Source organism: Nuphar pumila, chromosome 3, assembly GCF_984573655.1.
Source record: "Nuphar pumila chromosome 3, dmNupPumi1.hap1.1, whole genome shotgun sequence".
Taxonomy (NCBI): Eukaryota; Viridiplantae; Streptophyta; class Magnoliopsida; order Nymphaeales; family Nymphaeaceae; genus Nuphar; species Nuphar pumila.
In genome coordinates, this window is record NC_143251.1 from 32459128 (window position 1) to 32483660 (window position 24533).

General features: G+C 39.6%; 1 protein-coding gene across 1 annotated transcript in view; it reads left to right on the forward strand.

The window, feature by feature from the left end:
* The window catches only part of ATR (Ataxia telangiectasia-mutated and RAD3-like protein), a 32906-nt gene extending 8706 nt beyond the window's left edge, over positions 1–24200 (forward strand). The window contains exons 6-15 of the mRNA XM_090000679.1: positions 14471–14615; positions 14735–15355; positions 15450–15525; positions 15661–16021; positions 17313–18566; positions 18662–22058; positions 22154–22723; positions 22828–23451; positions 23534–23728; positions 23820–24200. Of these exons, the coding sequence (XP_089856805.1) occupies positions 14471–14615; positions 14735–15355; positions 15450–15525; positions 15661–16021; positions 17313–18566; positions 18662–22058; positions 22154–22723; positions 22828–23451; positions 23534–23728; positions 23820–23987 (7411 nt within the window). The 3' untranslated portion in view covers positions 23988–24200. The remainder of the gene's footprint in view (positions 1–14470; positions 14616–14734; positions 15356–15449; positions 15526–15660; positions 16022–17312; positions 18567–18661; positions 22059–22153; positions 22724–22827; positions 23452–23533; positions 23729–23819) is intronic.
* Positions 24201–24533: the final 333 nt, after the last annotated feature.

The following is a 24533-nucleotide window of genomic DNA, read 5'->3' on the forward strand; positions in this document are numbered from 1 at the left end:
CATCCATGATCGGTGATTTGGGAAACGGAAAAAAGATTTAAATTAATTTTTGGAACGATTCTTACTTTAGGAACAAAAAAGTTTTGAGAATTTTTGAAGTCAAGTGTTCTAATACTTTCAATTTTCAATGATATTCCATCGGTCGTTGAAACATAGGAGGACATGGGTTCGGAAAAAACATTTGAAAGAGAGTTTTTATGAGATGTCATATGAAAAGAAGCACCAGAGTCTAGTATCCACATACCTGGAGGTGATGAAGAGTAGGTGATGGCGGCTCCAGATGTTGAAGGAGAAGTCTTGAGAAGATGTTGGAGAACTTCGGAGATGTGATTTAGAGTTTCTTTGATATCTCCCTCTTTGGTACCTTCTTCCTTCTTTGGAGAATTTTCTCCAACTGCGGCTACCTTTCCTTTAAGTTTTGGACAAACCGGTCTAATGTGTCCCGGTTCATTACAATAATGGCATATTATTCCCTTTCTAGGCCCATTACTATTTTTGTTAAAATGGGGAGGTCTATATGCTTTAACATTCGATCCGGGCCTAGTAACGGCCAACACTTCATCACTCTTAATGCTCAAGCCAAGTCGAGTTTCTTCTTGACATATCTCGGCAAGGGCATCTTCAATAGGTAGGGCTTTGCTTCTATGGAGAAGAGATGCCCTAACTTGTTCAAAATTCCGGGCGAAGTCCATGAAGAAATTGAAAAAAGTGCTTCTTTTCAATTTGTTCCCTTCTTAACTCAATATCTTGTGGAGCTACCCATTTAGGCTCAAGAAGGGCAAGTTCATCCCAAAGAAGGGTAAGAGAGCTAAAATAGTCTCAGACACTCATATCCATTTGTTTGGTGGAACGAATTTTTTCTTGACAAAAAAATTGTCGAGCAAGATCCTTTTGGGTATACATACCCTTAAGGAAAAACCAAGCCTCATTGGCTCTTCTAAATTTGGCAATATTAGCACAATTTTTAAGGTCAACATTGTTCATAAACCATGCCAAAATTTTGGCATGGTTACTTTCCCAATCCTCAACTTTGGATTGATGGTCATTGATAGCTTTGATGCGCTCATCGCCATCTAAAGCTTTTTCAATTTCATTTTCGATTTTAGTGAGAACAAGAGAGGGTTCGGGAGTAGTTCCCATAACAAAACCCCAAAGTTTCTTACCTCTTAGATGATTTTCCATAGCGGAGGCCCACATGAGATAGTTGGACCCATTTAGCTTAAAAGAAAGTTCCACTTTAGAGTCACGTTCCATCGACACCAAATATACTTCCTTTCTTCAAGACTTTGAGATGTATGCGTCCCAAGATAGCAAAAGAGAAGCCCAATCACCAACCGAGCTCTGATACCATGTAATGAAAAGAGGCGGAAGCACCAATAGAGCAAAAGACACTCTTAAAGAGTGACCACAAGAGTCAAGAACACAAGCACTTAAAAGTACACACACAAAACTCTCAAAAGTGAAAATGACTTAAAGTCATAAGTTGGATATTATTGAAGAAGGAAAGAGAAGGGTGAAAAACCCATACATTTACAAGGAGGAGCCTTCTCTTTATATAGAGGAGGAGAGCATACAGGAGGACCATAAAGGGGGCTCCCTTCTAGTCGTTGGGAGCCCCAACGGTCATAAATATGACTGTTGGGGCCCCAACGACTAGATAGGTGGGGCCCCTTATGGTCCTTGTAGAATGAGATGGGATGTACAACCACCTGTGAGTGTAGAGAGAGAGAGAGAGAGAGAGAGAGAGAGAGAGAGAGAGAGAGAGAGAGAGAGAGACGGCTGTACAATAGAACTCGTTAAACCTGATTAGGGCTTCTCTCTATATTAAATAGAGAGGCAAAAAAGAAAAATTACATCTAAGTCCTTATGAGAATAAAATTTCAGAAAACCTCTAATATAAGAGAACTTAACCTAAAAACCACCTATTCTCAACACTCCCCCTCAAGCTGGAGCATAGATATCAATCATGCTCAGCTTGTCACAACATTTGGAGAAATTTGGCCTAGCAAGAGGCTTTGTAAACATATCTGCAACTTGGTCTTCAGACTTTAGGTATTTTGTAGTGATATGACCAGCTTGAATCATATCTCTTACATAGTGGCAATCAACCTCAATGTGCTTTGTTCTCTCATGAAAGACAAGATTGTTTGCTATATATGTTGCCGCTTTGTTATCGCACATCATGGTCATTGGAGAGGAAACCTTCACCTGGAGATCATGAAGAACAGTGCGAACCCATATCAATTCAGCAGCTGTTTGGGCCATAGCTCGATATTCTGATTCTGCACTCGACCTGGAAACCACATTTTGTTTCTTACTTCTTCATGAAATCAAGTTGTCTCCCAAAAACACATAGAATCCTGTGGTAGACTTTCTATCTACTACAGATCCAGCATAGTCAGCATCAGAATAGGCTACTATCTCCAGAGTTCCACCTTTCCTGAACAATAACCCCTTTCCAAGAGAGGATTTTAGATATCTGAGAATCATTATGGCTGCATTCCAGTGTACTTCAGTTGGTTTGTCCATGAACTGGCTAACTTTGCTTACTGCTAAAGCAATATCCGGTCTGGTCACAGTTACATATAATAACTTCCCTACTAGGGAGCGATAGCTTTTGCTATCAACTGGTTTTGACCCTTCTTCAAACAACTGAACTTTATGGTCCATGGGAATATTTGCTGGTTTAGCTCCCAACATGCCTGTTTCCTTTAATAAGTCAAGAACATACTTCCGTTGAGACAAAACCATCCCTTCACGGCTTCTAGCAACTTCTATACCCAGAAAATACCTGAGTGAACCAAGGTCTTTTGTAACAAAGTGTTTTTGAAGATGAGCCTTTGTGGCTTCAATAGCTTTCACATCATCTCCTGTAAGAATGATGTCATCCACATATACCATCATAACAACTATGCCAGAGCTAGTTTTCTTTATAAAAAGTGTATGATCTGCTGCCGATCTATTAAAGCCAAAGCTTGACATCACTTCAAACAACTTTTGAAACCATGCACGAGGACTTTGTTTCAAGCCATAAATCGCCTTTCTCAATCTGCACACCTTCTGACACTCCCCCTCAACCTCGAAACCTGGAGGTTGTTGCATGTAAACGGTCTCAGATAGATCCCCATAAAGAAATGCATTTTTCACATCTAATTGACACAAGCTCCAACCATGCTGAACAACTACTGAGAGAACAAGACGGATGGTACCCATCCGTGCAACAGAAGAAAAAGTTTCAAAGAAGTCAATTCCATATGTCTGAGTATACCCTTTCGCGACTAATCTGGCCTTGTACCTTTCAATAGAACCATCAGATTTGTACTTTATTGTATATACCCATTTACATCCAACAATGTCAGCATCTGCTGGGGAATCAACTAGATCCCAGGTATGCTGAGATACCAAAGCTGTCATTTCTTCTTGCATAGCCAGCTTCCAGCGATTATCATGTGCTGCCTGTTGATAGTTCAGAGGAATGGTTTCAGCAGACAAGGCTGAAATAAAAGACTTCATCTGATGTCCAATTCTGGCATGGGAGACAAAAGGAGATATGGGATATAAGGTGCATTGTCTTGTCCCCTTTCGTAGAGCAATAGGCCTGCTATCATCATCCTGAAGATCACTATTGTCAGTAGAACTTACCTCAGGAGAAGAAGAAGATGAAGGCTCTTGCGGAAGTGGAGCTCTATGCACATATACCAATGGAGGATTATTAAATCTGGAAGAGGATAAAGTTTGGTTCGGTAAGGAGGGCACAAATTCCAAAGGAAAAGGAGGTATAGGTAATGGAAAAGACTCAGCTGGATCAACCTGCAGCGGGGAATCAGAACTAGAGTAATATGGAGAGGATTCCAAAAAAGATACATCCGCACTGACATACTCTCGGCGAGAAATAGGATCATAACATCGATAGCTCTTTTGATTTTTTGGATAACCGATAAATATGCATTTTGTAGCTTGAGCGGCTAATTTATCACGGTCAGGGCCAAGTTTGTGTACAAAACAAATACATCCAAATATTTTTGGTGAGAAAGAAAAAAGTGGGGCATTAGGTTTTAGGATATGTAATGGAATTTGATCACCCACAGAAGACGAAGGCATGCGGTTGATCAGATAGCAAGCAGTGGTAATCGCATCACCCCAGTATAACGCAGGAACATTGGATTGAATCATAATGGTCCTGGCAACATCAAGGAGGTGTCGATGTTTTCGCTCAGCCACCCCATTTTGTTGAGATGAATAGGCACAGGAAGTTTGGGGTTGGATGCCATGATCTTGGTAAAATTGTAACAGACCTTTTGATTTAAACTCGAGAGCATTATCAGTGCGAACAATCTTGACAATAGATTCAAACTGAGTTTTTATTTCAAGAATTAGGGATTTGATAAGACTTGGAACTTTAGATCGTTCTTTTATTAAAAATACCCATGATAACTTAGAGAAATCATCAACAATAACAAGATAATAACGACACTGAGTCCTAGTAGGAATCTTACTAGGACCCCATACATCTGCATGAAGAAGTTCAAAAACTTTATTACTAGACTGACTCTGACTCGAAGGGAACGAACTTCGATGATGCTTGCCCAACTGACATGCTTCACACTGAAATGATGTGGTGGAAGGAATCTGAGGAAAGACCGACCGAAGCTTTGACAATGAAGGATGACCAAGACGACGATGCCACTGAACAGGACTGAGTGAATGTTCCACTGCAGCATGAACAGAACCCATTGGATGATGTAGGTAGTAAATTCCATTTTCTTCATAGCCTCCACCAATCTTCTTCCCCGTCAGCAAATCCTGAAAATGACAACCCATTGGATCAAATATTACTCTACAGTTTTGTTCTTTTATAATGCAACTAACAGAAAGTAAACTTTGAGGAAAGTTTGGAGCATGAAGAGCATTTTTCAACTGTAATGAGGAGGATATAGAAATATTTCCCTGACCAACAACCGGGGAGGAGCTCCCATCGGCTAATGAGACTCCAAGTTGAGCCTTAATGACCTTTAGATCTGAAAAAACACGTGAATTTCCACACAAATGTCTGGATGCACCAGAGTCAATAACCCACTTACTATCATTCAGATGGAGATGATTTCCGGTTGAATAGGCAACCCCAGCTACAGGAGTGGTGGAACTCAAAGGTCGAAGAGCAATCAATTCATCATATTCCGCACGACTAAGGGTGATACTACTTTCATTTGCAGTGATATTCTCTTGTGCATTTGTTGCCTCAATAGTAGTAACATTTGCTTTAGGGGTATATGACTTTGATGAAGAAGAGATTGGCCGACCATGCTTATCCCAGCAACGATCTTCTAAATGTCCAGATTTTCTACAGAATGTACATTGAAGCTTTCCTCTGCCTCCCATACCACGTCCACGTCCTCTGATATTCTGAATATTTTCACGCCCATAACTAGATGGGACAACAAGAGCAGATGACTGAGTCACAGGCTGAGATTGTGGCAGAGAGATCGCAAGTCTACTTAAACGATTGTAAGCATCAGCAAGAGTGGGAACATCTGAACCAGTCAACATTTGAACTTTTGCAACAGAAAAATCTGAAGAAAGACCTGTAAGAAAACGAGCAATCATGGTTTGTTCTTGATGATCCTTTTGCTTCGAGCAACAAAGAGGCCTGTGAGCATTAAGTCTTTCAAACGCAGCTTTGACAGAGGCATAGTACTGGGCCAAGGTCTAATCTCCCTGTTGCAAGTTATATATTTCCTGTTCAACTTGCAGGATACGACTCACATTCGTTTCTTGTGAGTATGTATCACGAAGATTGTCCCACATTAGTTTGGCTGTATTATAGTAGATCAATCCATCTGCAATATGGGGTTCAACACTATTCATGATCCATGACATAACTATGTCATTATCTTCATCCCAAGTAACATATTTTCCTAATTTCTCAATGGGTTCGCCTTCCAACAAAATATGTTTTCGACGATGTCCAGATACCGACATCATAAAAGTTCTGGACCACCTGGCATAGTTGGTTTCATTCAACCTTACGGAAGAGCCATACGAGAAGGGGTTGGCAAAAGCCTTATACTCCCCAATATGTTCCATTTTGGAATCACATTTCGAAGTTTCAGCCATACTGAAAAAAAACAGAATACCTCACTTGAACAACAAGTGTTCAAGAGGAATTTTCAACTCAGCAGGAAACCACACCTGCTCTTTCCACAACAAACAGCAGCCCACACACAAAATAAAATTCAACCCAGCAGGAAATCACACCTGCTATTTTCCACGACAGAAGAGTAACTTAAGCTACCATGCTTCCTTAAAAAAAATTCGACACAGCAGGGAGTCACTGAAAACCACATTCTGAAATAAACCAACCCACTAAAAACAACTAAAGTTCAGTTGCTGTTGATACCACAGAAATCACGAACATTGCTGCACCCAAACACATCACGATAAATGATAGAATGTAGTCGCAAAACAAAATATTCACTACACTTGCTGTTCTCCAACATATAAGGCACGACATCCAGTATCACAAGTAATCATCACAGAAAAGAAAGTTGCATTCACGGTAGAATTCTGATCACACGCAATCAGCACAGGCGAGAACTCAGCAATCACGGCAACACAGAAAAAAAAATTTCTGCTGCTCCCAAACAGCAGGAACACACCTCGACAAGAACTCAACAATCACGGCAACACAAAAAAAATTATGTTACTCCCAACCATCAGGAATACCCCTCGACAACTCACGAACCAAAAAAAAATCACGTCCTAGCAGAAACAAGTCTCGGCAACACTAGGTCGTAGCAGGAAATCCAGATGAGGAGAACAAATTTAGATCTTCTCCTTAGATCTGACGACAGATCTGGGTAACATCCCAGATCTGTGATTAGATCTTCCCCAGTCAACCACCACCGAACCTGATTTTAAGAAGTCGTAGGGTTGTTGCTCCTCGTTGATGAAAATCAGTCCTTGTTGATCACGCTCCCAAGATCGAGGGCTTTGATACCATGTAGAATGAGATGGGATGTACAACCACCTGTGAGTGTAGAGAGAGAGAGAGAGAGAGAGAGAGAGAGAGAGAGAGAGAGAGACGGCTGCACAATAGAACTCGTTAAACCTGATTAGGGTTTCTCTCTATATTAAATAGAGAGAGGCAAAAAAGAAAAATTACATCTAAGTTCTTATGAGAATAAAATTTCAGAAAACCTCTAATATAAGAGAACTTAACCTAAAAACCACCTATTCTCAACAGTCCTAAAAGACAAAAACTGAAAAAGGAAAAAGTAAAAAGAAAAAGGGGAAAAAGAAAGAAAAAAGAAAAAAGGTAAAAAAGAAAAAGTACAAGAAAATTACCAAAACACCCCTATCGGGTTTTTGGTTTATACAAAACAGAAAAAGCTATATTATGTATATATATATATATATACATATATATATATATATACGAATGTATATATATAAGTATATGTATATATATATTTATATATACATAATTTAACAATATCTGTGTTCTTGGATTTTTTGGCAAGGAGTCAGAAGATTGAGTCTCCATTTCTTGCTAATGGTAACAGTTCTTGCGAACTTGTTTTTTCACTTCTTATCTGTCACAGGTATGGGTGCGGATGCGGTGATGCGGCACTTTGAAAAAATCTGGGTGCGGAGTTGCAGGGAGGCTGTATATATATATATATATATATATATATATATATATATATATATATATATATATATATATGTTTTACCTGGTCAGATTGGGTTTACTTCGACCCAGGTCTGACTCAGTCCTAGGTCAAAACAGATCTAGATCTTAGTAAATCAGACTTGGATCTCCTTAGACCCATGTCTGAATCAAAGATGCTAAACAACAGACCCATGTCTGCTCTGATCTAGGTCATATTCAGACCTGGATCTGCTATGACCTGTGTGATTGAGACCTGATAAAAACAAACCCCATGTCTGATTCAGATCTGGGTCAGCTTTGACCCATGCCTGATTCAAACCTGGGCTGAAACAAATCCAAATCAGACCCGGTCTGAATAACACTTGGTTTATTCAGACCTGAATGTGCCCTAAAACCCCCCTCTTCCTTTTTTTTTTCTTTAATAACTTTAAGAACAAGGACCAAAATGGGCTTAGTCAGAGTTGACCGAGTCCATTTTGGACAAGAATGAGCCCGGGTGCCATTGACCTCACCCGGACTCATGTTGACTGAACCAGGTGCGGCGAGACCTGCATCCCACCACACCCGTGTTGGTGGCCTGTTAGGCAAGTCCATGTGACATAACTTCTTATTTCTTAAGGAAGTTTTCTATGAACCAATAAGTAGAAGTCAGTCAGAAACCTGATGATATGAAGGAATTTCATCAAGATTTGTCAAATATGAATCCAAAGGATAGTGGGCTTAAAAAGGTCCTCGTAATTGAGTTATTGAAGACTCCTCCTAATATGCTTGAAGGGAGCATAAGATCATGCAGTACATCAAAAGGTGGGTTCCCTTCCTGGTGGACAAAATGTTCCTTAATATTAGGCTAGACAAGTTGGCTGGCAAGGTGAGCAAAGATGCTCCTATAGTTATGTCTGGTGGGGCCTTGAGAGTAACTTTGTGAGATTTATGATAATTGACCCCCTAACAAGTGAAATTGGCTCAAACTATTTTCTTGGGAGGTGGGAGATGTTTGAAAGGCTTAGTTTTTGGCTGACCTTTAGATGCATGCATCCCTTAATCAGTATTGCAGTTACAGCCATAAGAGAATGTTGAAATCGAGAGCCTGCTCTAGTGCTCGATTGAGACGAATATTGAACTTTATAAGAAATGGAATGCCATTCCCATCTTTGTCTCATGTTTGGAACAACTAGAAACATTTAACAAGCGATGATAGTGTGCTTCAATGAAGGAGAAATTGTGGATGGAGTGACTGGAAAAAAATATAAAAAACTATCAGGCACAAGTATCGATGGAGATTTGGAAGTGGAACATTTGGTGCAAAGGTCATATGCTTAAAGTTTCTTTGGTTGATATTGCTGTTTCTGATAAGCTACTGTGGACACCCGAGATGGGCGGATTGGAGATTCTTTGAAAGGAGGAAGATCCCTGGTCCACTTCTCTTTTCTTTTGGTTTTTGTTTTGAAAATATTGATTTTTAACTCGCTTTCGTTTTGAAAGGTGATGGGATCCTGCACGTATGAGCTGGGGCTGTTCCTCCTCCACTGACGAGGGATAACTCCAACACGACTTGGGCTTGAAATCGGATTTGGATCTTCTTTGTGTGTCACATACCTCGAACTTTGAGTACCTGGGTGAGGCCCCAGTGGTGTGAGATACACTGCCATTGCTCAAAAATAGGAGAACATAAAAGAGTTCAAGAAATTAGATATATAGACTTACAAAATATCAAAAAAATCTAAAAACTCAAAATCATAGAGGAAATTATTTTGTTTGAAATAAGAATTTGGAAGATTTTTAGAATGGGGATGTTTGGAGAGCTAAAGAGAAGCGTAAGGGGTCCTAAGATCTCAAAAGATTTGAGAAATTTGGCAAAAACATGTTTTAAAAGATCTAAGTACTATGATCCAAACAGAGAACTTGGAAATCCCAAAAAGCATGGAACAACTTGGGAAAACATGAGGTGAAGATTTTTAGGAACAGTGGTTAGAAAACCTAAGGAAAATCCCAAAATCCTAAGAAAATTGAGAAAGTTAGACTAAAAATCTCAAAATTTCTAAAATGAGAACTTCAAATATCCTAAACTAAGATTTAGAAGGAAAAGAGAGATTTAATATGATTTTTGGGCTCTTAAAGAGAGTTTAGAAAAAAACTAAGAATTTTTTATCTAGTAGAACTAGAGGAAAATCCAACAAAATAAATTGCTAAAATGCTACAAAATCAAGAACTTAGAAAATCTAGAATAGCTAAATGATATATCAAGAAATGGTAAGGAAACAAAGAGAAAATGAAGGTAGAAAACTCATCGCGGGCTTAGGTAGCCCTAGGTTGATGTTGGCGGTGAGCACATGTCAAACCGCCGAGTCCGAACTTTTTCGATGCACCAGGATCTGAGCCAAATAGGAATAGGATTTTTTGAGATTTTACAGGTTTTTAAATGGATTTTGGAGAGGGAGGTGGGCACACACCCCAAGAAACACCCAAGGCTCAGATGCCTCAGGCTGGGAGTTCCTAGGCCTATTTATAGGCTCATTTGGAACCCCCAAGCTCCCAAGGTGGATAGTGCAGTGTCATAGTGCATCGGCTATGTGCATTGCCTACGCACATCACCTATGTGCATTGGCCATTTTTTTTGTTTTCATAAGGAAATGGGGATATGACTTAATTTTCTTGGTTCCAACATGTTTTGATCTAGGTTCATCTAAGTTGGTTTTAGTTGACTAGGTTTTAACAAGGTATGGCTTATGGTTTTGGGGGTTTGACCAGGACATTGCTTGGTTCGAACAGGGTTCTATGACCAAGATTTGACTTGGTCCAGGTTTAGGGTTCAGATTTTATGTGTTCTCGCCAAGAAGATTGTTTCAGAGGTTTAGGAAAATTTTCAAATTAATTTTGGGTAAAATTTTGGATGTCTACAGCTACTAACTTAGGATGAGTTACGGAAATTTGGGCTTCCTCTCCCCAATACCTTGCATCTATGTACGTCTCCTGCTTTTTCACTAAATGTTCTATTGTCTAATGTAAGGCACGAGGTCATATTCAAATTTAATTGTAAAAGGATCTCTTGGTCTTCTGTTGTCTACAAGTCAAATAATGATTTTCTCTTAAAACCACGTTGTATCTGGGAGTGACAAATACTAGAGCTAGTTCTGCACATTATGTGGAGATATGTATATAAGGAACAAGGCTATCTTTTGATGATTACCACTGTAGTACTGCCTCTTTGAAGAAAAAGGTATGGGTGGCTTGTGAAGAGAAAATATTGAAAATATGTTTGTCTCTTGAGATTAAAAAGCAGGTTGATGTGTGAAGTTGTGCACCCATTGCTGGTCCTTGGATCCTGCCACAAGGAGGTGTCGGTTGCACCTTTTTTGCTTCTTGGGAATGCAAAAAAGGTGCTAAAGTGGCTCTTACAATTTGAGACTCTTTGGGATGCTTCATTGTTACATGCAAATACTTTCTTCTACTGATTTATTTTATCCAGAGCTATATATCGTCAAACAAGCTACTAAAGCGTTGATGGATAAGAGTGTTATAAAATCACAAATATAGGAGGGAGAGAGGTTAGGGTTAGAGGAAGCTCAATACAAAATGAGAGAACAAGTATTCTATTCAATCCTGTTGTGAAAGAGAGACCTTTACAAATAAAGGGGTCAGTCAACCCCCTTGAGACTTCAAAAAGTAAAAAAGCTAGGATGTCTAGTATACCCCTTCTTTATAGGGTATGTACATATTAGTCTAATAGGTTACTTTACATACCTTTATAATACATTGTATTATACAAACTTTCAATACTCCCCTTCATACTTGGATGTAAAGGAATCATTCCAAGTTTGGCAAGGAAAAAACTGAAATGTAAAGGAGAAAGACTTTTTGTAAATACATCTGCAATTTGATTCTTTGAGCTGACATGCTTCAAAGTTATAACCCCATCTTCATAAGCCCTTCTTGTATAATGATAATCTATTTCAATGTGCTTAGTGCGTTTATGAAACTCTGGATTCTTTGCAATATGATTAGTACTCGTATTATTGCAATATAGGTGAATTTTCTTTTCACATGAAATTCTCAATTCCTTTAATAACCATCGAATCCAAATAATCTGATCTACAACTTGATCCATCTCTCTTTATTCAACTTCTGCAGTGGACAATGCAACTCTTTTTTCTTGTTCTTCCATGAGATCAGGAAGCTTCCAAGGAAAACACAAAACCTTGTAGTGGAAAGTCGATCTCTAGTGGAGCCTCCAAAGTCCGCATCACAGAAGGCTTTCAACTCTTTGTCAAACGAAGACAAGAAAAACATGCCATAATGCTAGAGTCTCTGATATACTTGATAATCCTAAGTACAACTGCCAAGTGAACTGATCTAGGAGCACTCATAAATTGACTCACTATATGAATTGCATGAGTTATATCTGGTTTGGATATAGTGAAATATATAAGGCTCTCAACCAACTGTTTGTATACTACTTGATCCTCTAGCTCAACACCATCAATTATCCTCATCTTCAAGTTTGCCTCCACAGGGGAATTTACTTGTTTAGAGTCATCTGTCAACCTTGCTTTTATAACCAAATCTGTAGCATATTTATGTTGGGACAAGTACAACCCCCTAGGAGAGTAAGCTATCTCAAGCTTAAAAAAATACTTCAAACACCTCAAGGCTTTCATTTCGAACATATTGGTCAGCTTATTTTTTGTCTTCAGTCTTCTTTATATCATCTTCAGTGAGAACCATATCATCTACATAAAGAAACAATATACATCTTCTAAAAGTAGAGGAAGACACAAACAAAACAGGATCATGATGACTTTGCTCAAAACCAAGGGACCTCACTGCTAAACTGAACTTCTCAAACCAAGCTCGAGGTGCTTGTTTGAGGCCATATAGATCTCTGCAAAGCCTGCACACTTTGCCTTCTGCATCTGAGTATCCTTGTGGTAATTCCATATACACTTCTTGTAAATCCCCATTCAAGAATGCATTCTTGACAGCTAAGTGCCAAAGATCCCATTGCTGCATGGCAACTACAACTAGCAGTGTATGAATTGTGGTCATATGAGCCACAGGAGCAAAGGTTTCTGCAAAATTAATGCCAAAATGCTGACTGTACCCCTTAGCTACCAATCCGACTTTATACCTCTCGACTGACCCATCTGCCTTTGTCTTTACCTTGCACACCTATTTGCTTCCAATGATATTTTTCTTTGGGGGAAGGTTTTACTAGTTCCCATGCCTGCATTTTTTTAAGTGCATTCATCTCATCTACCATGACTCTTTGCTATTCCTTATTTTATGCTTCCTCTGCGTAGAACTCGGGCTCAATATAGGAATGAATTAAGGTTAGGAAAACACGATGATGAGAAGCAAATGACTCATAAGACACAAAACGAGACAAAAGTATAGAAGGTCTGGCACTTTTACGTACCTGAGAAGACGTGGAAGAAGAAGATAGTAACTCTAAGCTTGTCCTGGATCAGCTGTTGTAAGAATGAGATCAAAATTGACCTCTTCACTTCCCTGCTCTTCCACTTGATTAAAAAATGAAATTTTAATCACACCTTCATGTTTCCTTGAATAGGTCTGACCAAACCTATTTTCTCTAGCTAGAACTTTCTCCTCTTACTCCATTCTCTCTCTTCTACCTTTCCTTTCTTCAAAGGAAACCAAAAAGGATATGTCAACCTCATTTTCCAACCTTTCTCCATACAGACTAAAGTATAATACATTCTCTTGAAAAACCACATGCTTGAATACCCCCACTCTCTTTCCAACCGGATCATAGCACTTATATTCTTTTTGACCGTCAACAAAACCAAGAAAGCAACATTTGACAACTTTAGGAGATAACTTATTCCTATATCTGTCAGCTAGCAAAACAAAACATACACAATCAAACACTTTTAACATATCATAATTTGAAACTTTTTCATATAGTTTCTGAAAAGGGGATATGCCTTTAAGTACTACATACGACATACATTTTATCTGATAAATGCTCAGTTGAACTGCATCTGCCCAAAGCACTTTGGGTACCTGTCTTCCAAATAGAAGAGCTCTTGCTGTTTCTAAGATATACCTATTCTTCCTCTCGGCTACACCATTTTGCTCAGGAGTGTAAAGACATGATTTTTGATGAACCACACCTCTCTCTTACAGGAACTTTTCAAACACAACTAATGTATTCACCACCAGAGTCACTACACAGAGTTTTGATCTTAACTGCAAATTGATTTTCAACCATCACACAAAAATTCTGTTAAAATCTAACAATGATGGTTACTAATTTAGAGAAAGTACGGGGGAAGTGAGTTAAAGCATGAGGAAATACATGAAAAACATGAAAAAAAATGTGAGAAAAGCATATAGGAAACATATACCATGTGTGTGAAAAGCATAGAAGAAGCGTGGGGGAATTGAGATTCCCATGAAGTTTTGGAAGCGAGGAGTATCGTGCTTCCGAAGCGAGTTTCCGGGAAGCGTGCTTCACACCTACCTAAGAAGCTTCTGGTAACTCTGTGGGAGACACCTATATGAAATGTCCAAAGGTGTCCGAGGACTGTCAGATTTATTAATTGTGGACATGGAAAGAGATGGCTAGTGGGAGTATCCCAGTAAGTTGAATGACATGTAGATTGTTACTGCACAAGGTATTCATTGTTTGACAATTTTTAGCTGAAGTGCCATCATGTCTAGAGGTGTAACTGCAATTCCTTTATTTTGATTCTGATTTCAATTTAAGAATTTTTATTTTCCTATGATTTGTTGATTAATATTTTCTTATTATGCCTATTTCGATTACCGTTGGTGCAGAAATCTGCAATATGATTCTTGTATGGGTGCATGCCTCCTTGCTCTGTACTCTGGGTGCCAGATTGATGTTATTCAGTCTACAGCGAAAGAGTTGGTTGATGTTTTCCCTCAGGCACTACAACATACAGAAAGCGAGGATCTCAGGGTTTAAGCTCTTACCTGTTGCTTTATTGTTGACAAAAGTCTCTCGACTGTTTGTTTTCTGTTTTATGTCACTACTTGGCATTTTCAGACGTAGGAATGTAATAGTTTTCTATCTTGCAGGTGGCCATGTGTAGCGCATATGCATGTGTTGTCAACAATTGCCCTCCACATATCTGGAAGCCTGAACATCTTCTTATGTTACTGTGCCTTCCGAAAGCTTGCTTGCCATTGGTTGATTGCATAAGAAAGGCTATTGATATTCTTGGAATTTGTAGTGTTGGGAGGGAAGCTCCTGATGATGGAGTGAATATTTTGAATTCATATTCAAGTTGCACAAAGTTGCATACTTCCTCAGTGGGAGACAAAAGAATGGTTCAAATTGCGGAAAGCTTGAAGAGAAAAAGGCGGAAGATACATAGGGATACCAATCCAAGTGATGATTACTTAAAGAATGATCCACATCAGTCATCTCCCTTTATCGTCCAAAATTTCCTGCAAGGTTCACTTCCTTTTAGATGTAAACTGGATGAAGAGTCATATGCAGATTACTTCCAGAAAGTACTTTTGGAGTTTGTTGATCTCCTGAAACCTGGTGGTTCTATATCTGAATTTGCATCACCTGAAATTGCATTGGTTTCCCTCAGCATGCTCTCAAACATATTTTGCAACTACCCAATTACCAAATTGTCCCTTTGCATGTTCAATCAAGTTCAGGCCTGGATTCCCTTGATTTGTGAGCAGGTTAATAAAAGTTCTCTTCCCTAAAGAACTCTGTTGTTTATTTTGTGGCACATTTCTTGTTCTCTTTAGTTATGTATCCATATTTATCTTTCAGGCAATGAAGGAAAATTTGATTACATTTGATTTATTCCTCTACCTTGAAGCAGTTCACAACATATTAACTTTGCAAGGTAAGGAATGCATGTGAGAGCACAACCACTTACAACCTGGAGACAGACAGGCACATGTGCCCATCTGCGTAAGGGTTAGATTTTATGTTTTCCTGTCTGACATGTAATGAAATTTATTGTTTTGCCTTCATACAGGCTGTAATCCTGTAAAAAAGAGGCATTCCGAACATGCAGATGATGGTCCTGGAAACGAGACTTATCCTGTCCTTGAAAGTCTGTTTGAAAATGTAGATAATATGTTATCTATTCTTGTACTTCCATGGGACCATTCTTTTTCAGATAATCAGGTCCATCCTGTCCAGCAGACAAAATGCCTCTCTATTCAAATTCTGTCCAAGATTGGAAACAAAATGAAAGTTGAAGATGTTGTGGGTATCTTGGACATGGCTTTAGGTGATGAATCTGAAGAGGTTAGAGTTGAAGCTATTCTGTCCATTCCAGTGATGTTTTTTTTCTCTGGTCCAGCTGTGGCAGCATATAGCGCTAAGAAAATGGAGTAAGTGGTAGTAAATCTTACATGCTCATGAAATTTTTTCTTCAAACAATGTTGGATCCATTCTACCTGTCACCTGGGTACGGGTACGGGTACGAGTACGGGTACGGACAGCAATTCCAAAAAATGTGGGTATGAGGATACGACTATATATAAGTATATATATTATTAAATATCACATAAATACAAAATAAACTGAATATAATCTAAATATATATATGATATATCTAAAATATATATTATATACTGAAGATATAAAGTTATAAACTGAAAATATAATAATAAATTATAAATTGAATACAAACTTGTATGTACGCAGGGTAAAATGGCATGTCCTGGTGTCGACGTGTGTCGACACGGGGACACGCTTGTAGACATGGGTACGGAGGGCAAAATGGAGTGTCCAGGTACCATATCATTTTACTTTCTATTTGGGTTATTACAATTTTTTCTATCTCTATTCATAACCAGATTTTTGCCATGATGGTAATACTTCTAGAATCTCTTTCCCTGGTATTCCTTGGCACAGAAACTATAGTCGGAGGATATTGGGTTCATTTAGTGTGGATTGGGTGATCTTTCGTGGGCATTTTGCACACCATTTCTGATGGATTTTGTGTGAAATTGGGCAAGTAAGTAGCAATTATAGTAAATGAAGACATAATTGATCTGTAAATTTGCACATAAACTGCCTTTTCATAGCACTTACTATAGTTAAAGGGTGGGTTACGTGGTTCTGATTTGGTTTGCTCCGTAAAAATTTCAAAAGTGTCAGAAAACGAGAAAATGTTTTTGATTGTAATATTAGCAAATTTCTTTTTGTTTGAATTACTGGAAATCATATGATTTTAGCAATGCAACAGAGGACAACCCCATCTTTTAGTCTGAATCCTTGAAGTGCATTTCTTTATGTGCATTTTACTGTGAATTCACTGGATGAGCTGAAAATCCCTTTTTCAGTGAGACATTTCTTGTCTATTTTACTGGTGAGTTCTTGTCATTGCCATTCACTGTTGGAGGTTTCAGCAGAAATCTGCAGCACCAATTTTACGATAGCTCTTTATTTCTCAACTCTCCTGACACACCCAATGCTCTCTAATTGAAACACATTAGTTCATTTGATTTTCCTCTGAAGGTGCTGATGAGATCGTATTTGGAGTAGCGACGTTGATTTTATGAATGACATTCTATGAGCTATTTTGATCCTATGTTGCATGCATGGTTTTCTTTCTTCTTGATGCTAAAAAAATTCTAGCTTCACTATAGTTGTAACCCTTTTTATTTTTATTAACAGGAGCTTAATCCCAGACAAGTGTGATCAAGTTAATCAAGTGATAGTGCATTGCATTGGCTATTTATCCTGCCTCTTAGGGTGCCTTGAATATGTCCACAGTAGTAAGGACAGTTGTAAACTATACATGGAAGTGGGAAAGATGAAACCTTCCAAGACCGCAGATGTCCTCATGAAAGGGTTCTGCTGTCCTGTGTGTGACAAGGAAACAGAGAATAACAAAAAGGAGTTTATTAAAACCATGTTCCTCTCTCATGCTCAAAGAGAAGATTCTGTTCTGGATTTTGATTTTGAATGTTTTCTCAAACTCTTTTTAAAGTTTCTTCTTAGTGGATCATCTGAGGGAGTGCAAATTGCCTGTGTGGAAGTCTTATCTCGTATTCTCATGCATGGATCGGAAGATTGGCTGATTAGAACAAGTTCTCAATGGATCTATTGTATCGAGCACTTACTTCTTCATAATAAAAAGGCTGTTAGGCAATCATTCTGCTCAAATATACATTGGTTCCTAGAGAGCCATGTATCAAGTTGTTTGTTTCTGGGTGGAGATGCATGTGGAAAAACAAAAGAGCAAATGTTTTTAGACAAAATAAAGCATGCTCTGGTGGCAACGGAAGACCCTCTAATTTTTGAGACACTCTTGCAGTCTACATCCAGGGTTTTGACTACTGTTAACATCCATGGGCAGCTTTTCTTTTTCTCTCTTGTCTTGTTGATTGATCAACTTGATAATCAGCATGTTGCAGTGCGAGTGACTGCATCCAGACTTATAAAACGATCATGCTATGCTCAGTTTAAAGGAGGAATTGATGCGATCTTTTCCAAGTTCACTGACATCAGGGATGGGGTTTTTGAATATCTCTGTGCAAGACTTGTGACCCGTCCAACAATGATCAAAGAGTTTGCTGAGACTGTTTTGTGTATTGAGACTGTGGATCTTATACGCAGAATGGTACCAATTGTGCTTCCAAAGTTAGTAATTTCTCAACAGGAAAACAATGAATCTGTCAACATTTTGCATGAGCTAGCAAATCAACTGGACACTGATTTACCACTGTTGCTTCTGGAGTGGTGCCACAAAGTGATGGCCTATGTTCTTCTCCAAGCAGATGGAAAGGAATTGGTTTCTGCTTTGCAGTTTTATGAAATGCAAAGTGGATCCAACACAGGAGAAATATTTACAGCTGTTTTACCAGCACTTCTTGATGAACTCGTGCGGTTTCTTGGAGATACTGACTCTGATGAAACCAGTAGAAGGTATAATGTGCTCTTATTTATCGGTTCCTATATAATTTCTAAAGATTATGCATTGTCAAAATATGTTTCTTCATTGCAGTTCTTTTTCCTCTCAGGATGGCAAGAGTCCCGCAGATGGTCCAAGAAGTTGCCCGTATTGTTACTGGTTCTGATGATCTTCCTGGCTTTTTACGGAACCATTTTGTTGGTCTTCTTAACAGCATTGACCGGAAGATGCTTCGTGTTGAGGACTTCATGTTGCAAAAACAAGCCTTGAAATGTATAGAAAAATTAATTGAAATGATTGGAAACCATCTTGGGACTTATGTGCCCAAAATCATGGTCCTACTCATGCATGCGTTAGAGAAGGAATCACTACAAAATGAGGGCCTTGAAGTGTGGCACTTTTTTATCAGGCAGTTGTCAAAAGTGTCCCCATCAAACCTTAAGCATGTGGCTTCTCAAGTCTTTGCTGCTCTCATTCCTTGCCTTGAGAGGTACAAAGAAAACCCTTCTTTACATCTGAACAAAGTAGTGGACATTTTTGTGGAACTAGTGGTTGAGAATAAGGCACTCCTGGTGGAGAATATTCGAGAACTTCCACTCTTGCCTAGCATTACTGTCCTAGCCAAAGTTAATAAAGTTATTGAAGAAGCACGCGGTTCTATGAGTTTAAGAGATCACCTGCGACATGCTGTTGATGGTTTAAATCATGAGAGTTTAAATGTAAGGTACATGGTGGCATGTGAGTTGAGCAAGTTCTTGAATGCAAGAAGAGAGGATGTAACAGATCTTATTTTGGGTGGTTCTGGTACTGATTTGGATGTTCTAAGTTCATTGATAAGTTCATTATTGAAAGGATGTGCAGAAGAGTCACGGACTCATGTGGGCCAGCGGCTGAAGTTGGTCTCTGCAGATTGTCTTGGAGCAGTTGGTGCAGTAGACCCTGCGAAATTCAAGGGGACATCCTGTCCACGTTTCAAGATCGAGTGCTCTGATGATGATCTTATTTTTGAGTTGATACATGAACATCTTACTAGGGTTTTTAGGGCTGCCTCCGACACCATAGTTCAGGACTCAGCTGCATTGGCTATTCAGGAGCTCCTAAAACTTGTTGGTTGTCAGGCGTCACTTGATGAGTGTGACCTGTCATCCACTTCTCAGCCTTCAAAGGGAAGCGGATCTCATGAAATCTCATGTAAGGGCAATGTCGTACATAATCATCATGAAGTTAATGAGAGAGGGAAGAGATTATGGGCCCGCTTCTCTAATTATGTGAAAGAAATAATTGCACCATGCTTGACTTCAAAATTTCAGCTTCAGAGTGTTACAGAATCGGTAGCAGCTGGTCCAATATATCGACCTTCCATGTCATTCAGAAGATGGATATATTCCTGGATTAGGAAACTGACCTTACAGTCAACTGCTTCACGTGCAAGCATTTTTAGTGCATGCCGTGGAATAGTGAGACATGACATGGGGACAGCTTTCTACTTGCTGCCGTATTTAGTTCTTAATGCTCTATGTCATGGTACAGCAGAAGCACGCCAAGGCATTACTGAGGAGATACTATCTGTTCTCAATGCTGCAGCTTCAAAGAGCAGTGGGGCAACAGTTCATGGAACTACTGGGGGACAGCGTGAAGTATGCATTCAGGCCATATTCACATTACTTGATAATCTAGGTCAATGGGTGGATGATCTTAAACAAGAAGTTGCCCTTTCACAGTCTCTTAGGCAATTGCCAAAGACAACGAGTCATCAAATGGCCGAACCTGCACCTGAGGTTGTTCAGCTAAGTGTACATTTTAATAATGTTTCAGAGCTTTTGGCTGCCATTCCAAAGGTTACACTTGCCAGAGCCTCATTCCGTTGCCAGGCTTATGCCCGGTCTTTGTTATACTTCGAATCACATGTTCGGGAAAAGTCTGGATCATTTAACCCAGCTGCTGAGACAAGTGGCTTCTTTGCAGATGATGACATTTCTTTTTTGATGGAGATATATAGTGGTTTAGATGAGCCGGATGGCCTCTTTGGTTTGGCAAACCTACGTAAATCGTCAGGTTTACATGACCAGCTTTTAATTAATGAAAAAATAGGAAACTGGGCCGAAGCGTTGACATGTTGTGAGCAAGCACTGCAAACAGAGCCCAACTCTGCTCCACGGCACTCTGGTGTTCTCAATTGTCTGCTTAACATGTGCCACTTGCAAGCAATGATCACCTATGTGGATGGGTTGATTTCCAGGTTACCCCAGTACAAGAAAACGTGGTGTATGCAAGGTGTGCAAGCAGCCTGGAGGCTTGGACGCTGGGGTTTGATGGATGAATACCTTTCTGGTGCTGATAAAGAAGGTGCAGTTTGTAGTGGCTCTGAGAGTAATGCTTCTTTTGAGATGGGTATTGCCAAGATTTTACAGGCATTAATAAAAAAGGACCAGTACTTGGTTTATGAGAGAATTGCACAATCAAAGCAAGCACTGCTGGCTCCTTTGGCTGCGGCTGGAATGGAGTCCTATACACGAGCCTATCCGTTTGTTGTAAAGCTTCATGTGCTTAGGGAACTGGAAGATTTTCACTCTCTCCTGAATGACTCATTCCTGGAAAGGTCGTTCAATCTTGATCATCCTGGATTTTCAAAACTTGTTAAAGAGTGGGAGAATCGCTTAAATTATACACAGCCATCTCTTTGGGCCAGAGAACCTTTGCTGGCTTTACGCAGGATGGTATTCAGTGCCAGCAATCTTGGTGCTGAAGTTGGCATCTGCTGGCTTCAATATGCAAAACTTTGTCGTAGTGCAGGCCATTATGAGACTGCCAGTCGGGCAATTTTGGAAGCACAATCTTCTGGTTCTCCTAATGTCCACATTGAGAAATCAAAGCTTTTTTGGAGTACTAGGAAAACAGATCGTGCAATAGCTGAACTTCAACAAGCTCTTCTTAATATGCCCATCGAGATTCTGGGTGCAGCAGCAAGTTCATCCATTGCTAATCTTTCCCTTCTCCCACCAAACTTGCCTTCTGTATCGTCTACTCAGCCATCAAAAGAAAGTGAAGATGCTGCAAAAACTATCCTGCTCTACACTAGATGGATTCACTACACTGGTCAGAAGCAGAAAGAAGATGTGATAAGTCTTTATTCCAGAGTAAGGGAACTCCAACCTAAATGGGAAAAAGGATATTTTTTTATGGCCAAGTATTATGATGATTTACTTGTTGATGCTAAGAAGAGACAGGAGGACAACCAAGAATCATTGAAGGGCGGGCAATCTGGTTCAAGAATCATACCACCGGCTTCTTCTGGTGGTGGACTTGTGCATCCTAAAAATGATGAAAAACCATGGTGGTCTTATCTTCCTGATGTCTTGCTCTTTTATGCAAAAGGTCTTCATAGGGGTCATAAGCATCTTTTTCAGGCCTTGCCAAGGTTATTGACACTCTGGTTTGAATTTGGGAGCAAGTACCACAGAGAAGGTTTGTCATCCAATAAAGCACTCAAGACTGTTCATGGAAGAGTATGGACTTGCATCCATCTCCTTTTACTCTGTTTTTGTGCATCTTTATGATCCTTATCTCTTATTTATTTTAATTTATTTTTTGTTCCGTGAAGGTCATGAGCATTATGCGTGGGTGCCTCAAAGATTTACCAACATATCAATGGCTGACAGCTCTATCTCAATTGGTCTCTAGAATTTGTCACCAGAATGAAGACGTTGTTAGGTTGGTTAAGCATATCATTACCACCGTTCTACAGGAATATCCTCAACAAGCACTGTGGATTATGGCTGGTGTTTCAAAGTCTACAGTATCTGCAAGGCGTGAAGCAGCTGCTGCAATATTACAATCTGCTCGTAAGGGGTCTCGCCAAGGGAGTGAACAAAACAAATTGTTTATAGAGTTTACTAGCCTGATTGATCAACTGATCAAGCTCTGCTTCCACAGTGGACATCCAAAAGCTCGCACAATCAACATTGCAGCTGAATTTGCTGCCTTGAAGCGAATGATGCCAGTTAGTGTCATAATGCCTGTTCAACAAGCTCTTACCGTCAATTTACCTGTTCATGGTTTGAATCGAACTGAGCTTCATGGATATGACCTTTTCTCTGCTTTGGATCATGCTACCATATCAGGAATTGCAGACGAAGCAGAGATTCTTTCATCCCTTCAGAAACCAAAAAAAGTATGTATTCTTCACATAGTGGTGGCACTTTTCAAGGGAATTTCTTATTCATCAACTTTATTCTTGATCTGTTAATAAGAATCCATTTTCTTTAAATTTCTTAGGTTATATTTCATGGTAGTGATGGTGTCAACTATCCATTCCTTTGTAAACCAAAAGATGATCTTAGGAAAGATGCACGAATGATGGAGTTCACAGCAATGATCAACCATCTACTATCCAAATACCCAGAAAGCCGTAGGAGGAAGCTATACATCCGAACTTTTGCTGTTATCCCATTAACAGAGGACTGTGGGATGGTAGAATGGGTGCCTCACACTCGCGGCCTGCGGCATATTCTGCAAGACATATATGTTACTTGTGGGAAGTTTGACAGACAGAGGACAAACCCAATGATCAAAAAGATATATGACCAGTTTCAGGGGAAGATGCCTGGGGATGAGTTGTTGAAGACTAAGATCCTGCCACTCTTCCCTCCAGTTTTCCATAAATGGTTTTTGAACACTTTCTCGGAACCAGGGGCTTGGTTCAGAGCCAGGGTAGCGTATGCACATACTACTGCTGTTTGGTCCATGGTTGGACACATTGTTGGTTTGGGTGACAGGCATGGTGAAAACATTCTCTTTGATTCCACAACTGGGGATTGCGTTCATGTTGATTTCAGTTGTTTATTTGACAAGGGCTTGCTATTGGAGAAGCCTGAGTTGGTACCCTTCAGACTCACCCAGGTAAAAAGTACCACATCTTTATGTCAATGGATCTGCATCGCTGATTTTTCCTGTTACAGTCTAATTATTGAAAAACATGCAGAATATGATAGACGGCTTGGGGATTAGTGGATATGAAGGGTTATTCTTGAGGACTTGTGAGATCACGCTTTCAGTTCTCAGGTCACACAGAGAGACTCTTATGAGCGTGCTTGAGACATTTATTCATGATCCTCTCGTGGAATGGACAAAATCACACAAGTCGAGTGGAGTAGAGGTTGAGAATCCGCACACACAGGTTCCTCTCAATGCATATTCTCTTTTACCATTTTGCTGCTGATTCTGCATGAGAACATTCTTTCATCTTTTCAATTTTTTTTACATTTCAGAGAGCAATGAGTAACATTGAAGGCCGGCTGCAAGGTGTGGTTGTTGGAGTTGGTGCAGCTCCCTCATTGCCTTTGGCTGTCGAGGGTCAAGCCCAGAGGTTGATTGCTGAAGCAGTATCTCATAAGAACCTGGGTGAGATGTACATATGGTGGATGCCATGGTTTTGAATCTTGAAAAAAAATGCAAAAAAATTGGAGGTTGCTGCAAACATGTGCTGCCAAGGGGCAGCATATTTCGAATTGTCTAAATGCTGTATTATTTATCTAGCCTTTTTTGGTTAAAGGCTTCCTGATGCATCACGTTTATATAGCAGGAAATGATTTCAGCTGCGACACTTTTTTTTTGTAAATTACAGAATACCCACCTTAGTTTTTTGACTATTTCATTTTTTTTGTTTTTTGTTTTGGATGACGAGGAACGTGCCTAGTAAGAGGGGTTGTTTATTGGACCCCGCTTCTAGATAGTAAACCGCAGATGAGCGCCCTAGCCTGCAAAGGACATACGAGGCTAGCCACCAGAATGATCCCAGGGGAGTTGATCCTGGGTAAGACGCTTACCAAGCACTGACTGCCTAATAGGGATGAACAACGAGCCGAGCTAGCTTGGGCTTGACCCGTTTAAGCTCAGCTCGAGCTCATTCAAAAAATAAACGAGCCAAGCTTGAACAGAAGTCCAGGCTCGGTGTGGATAAATGAGCCAAGCTTGATCAAGTT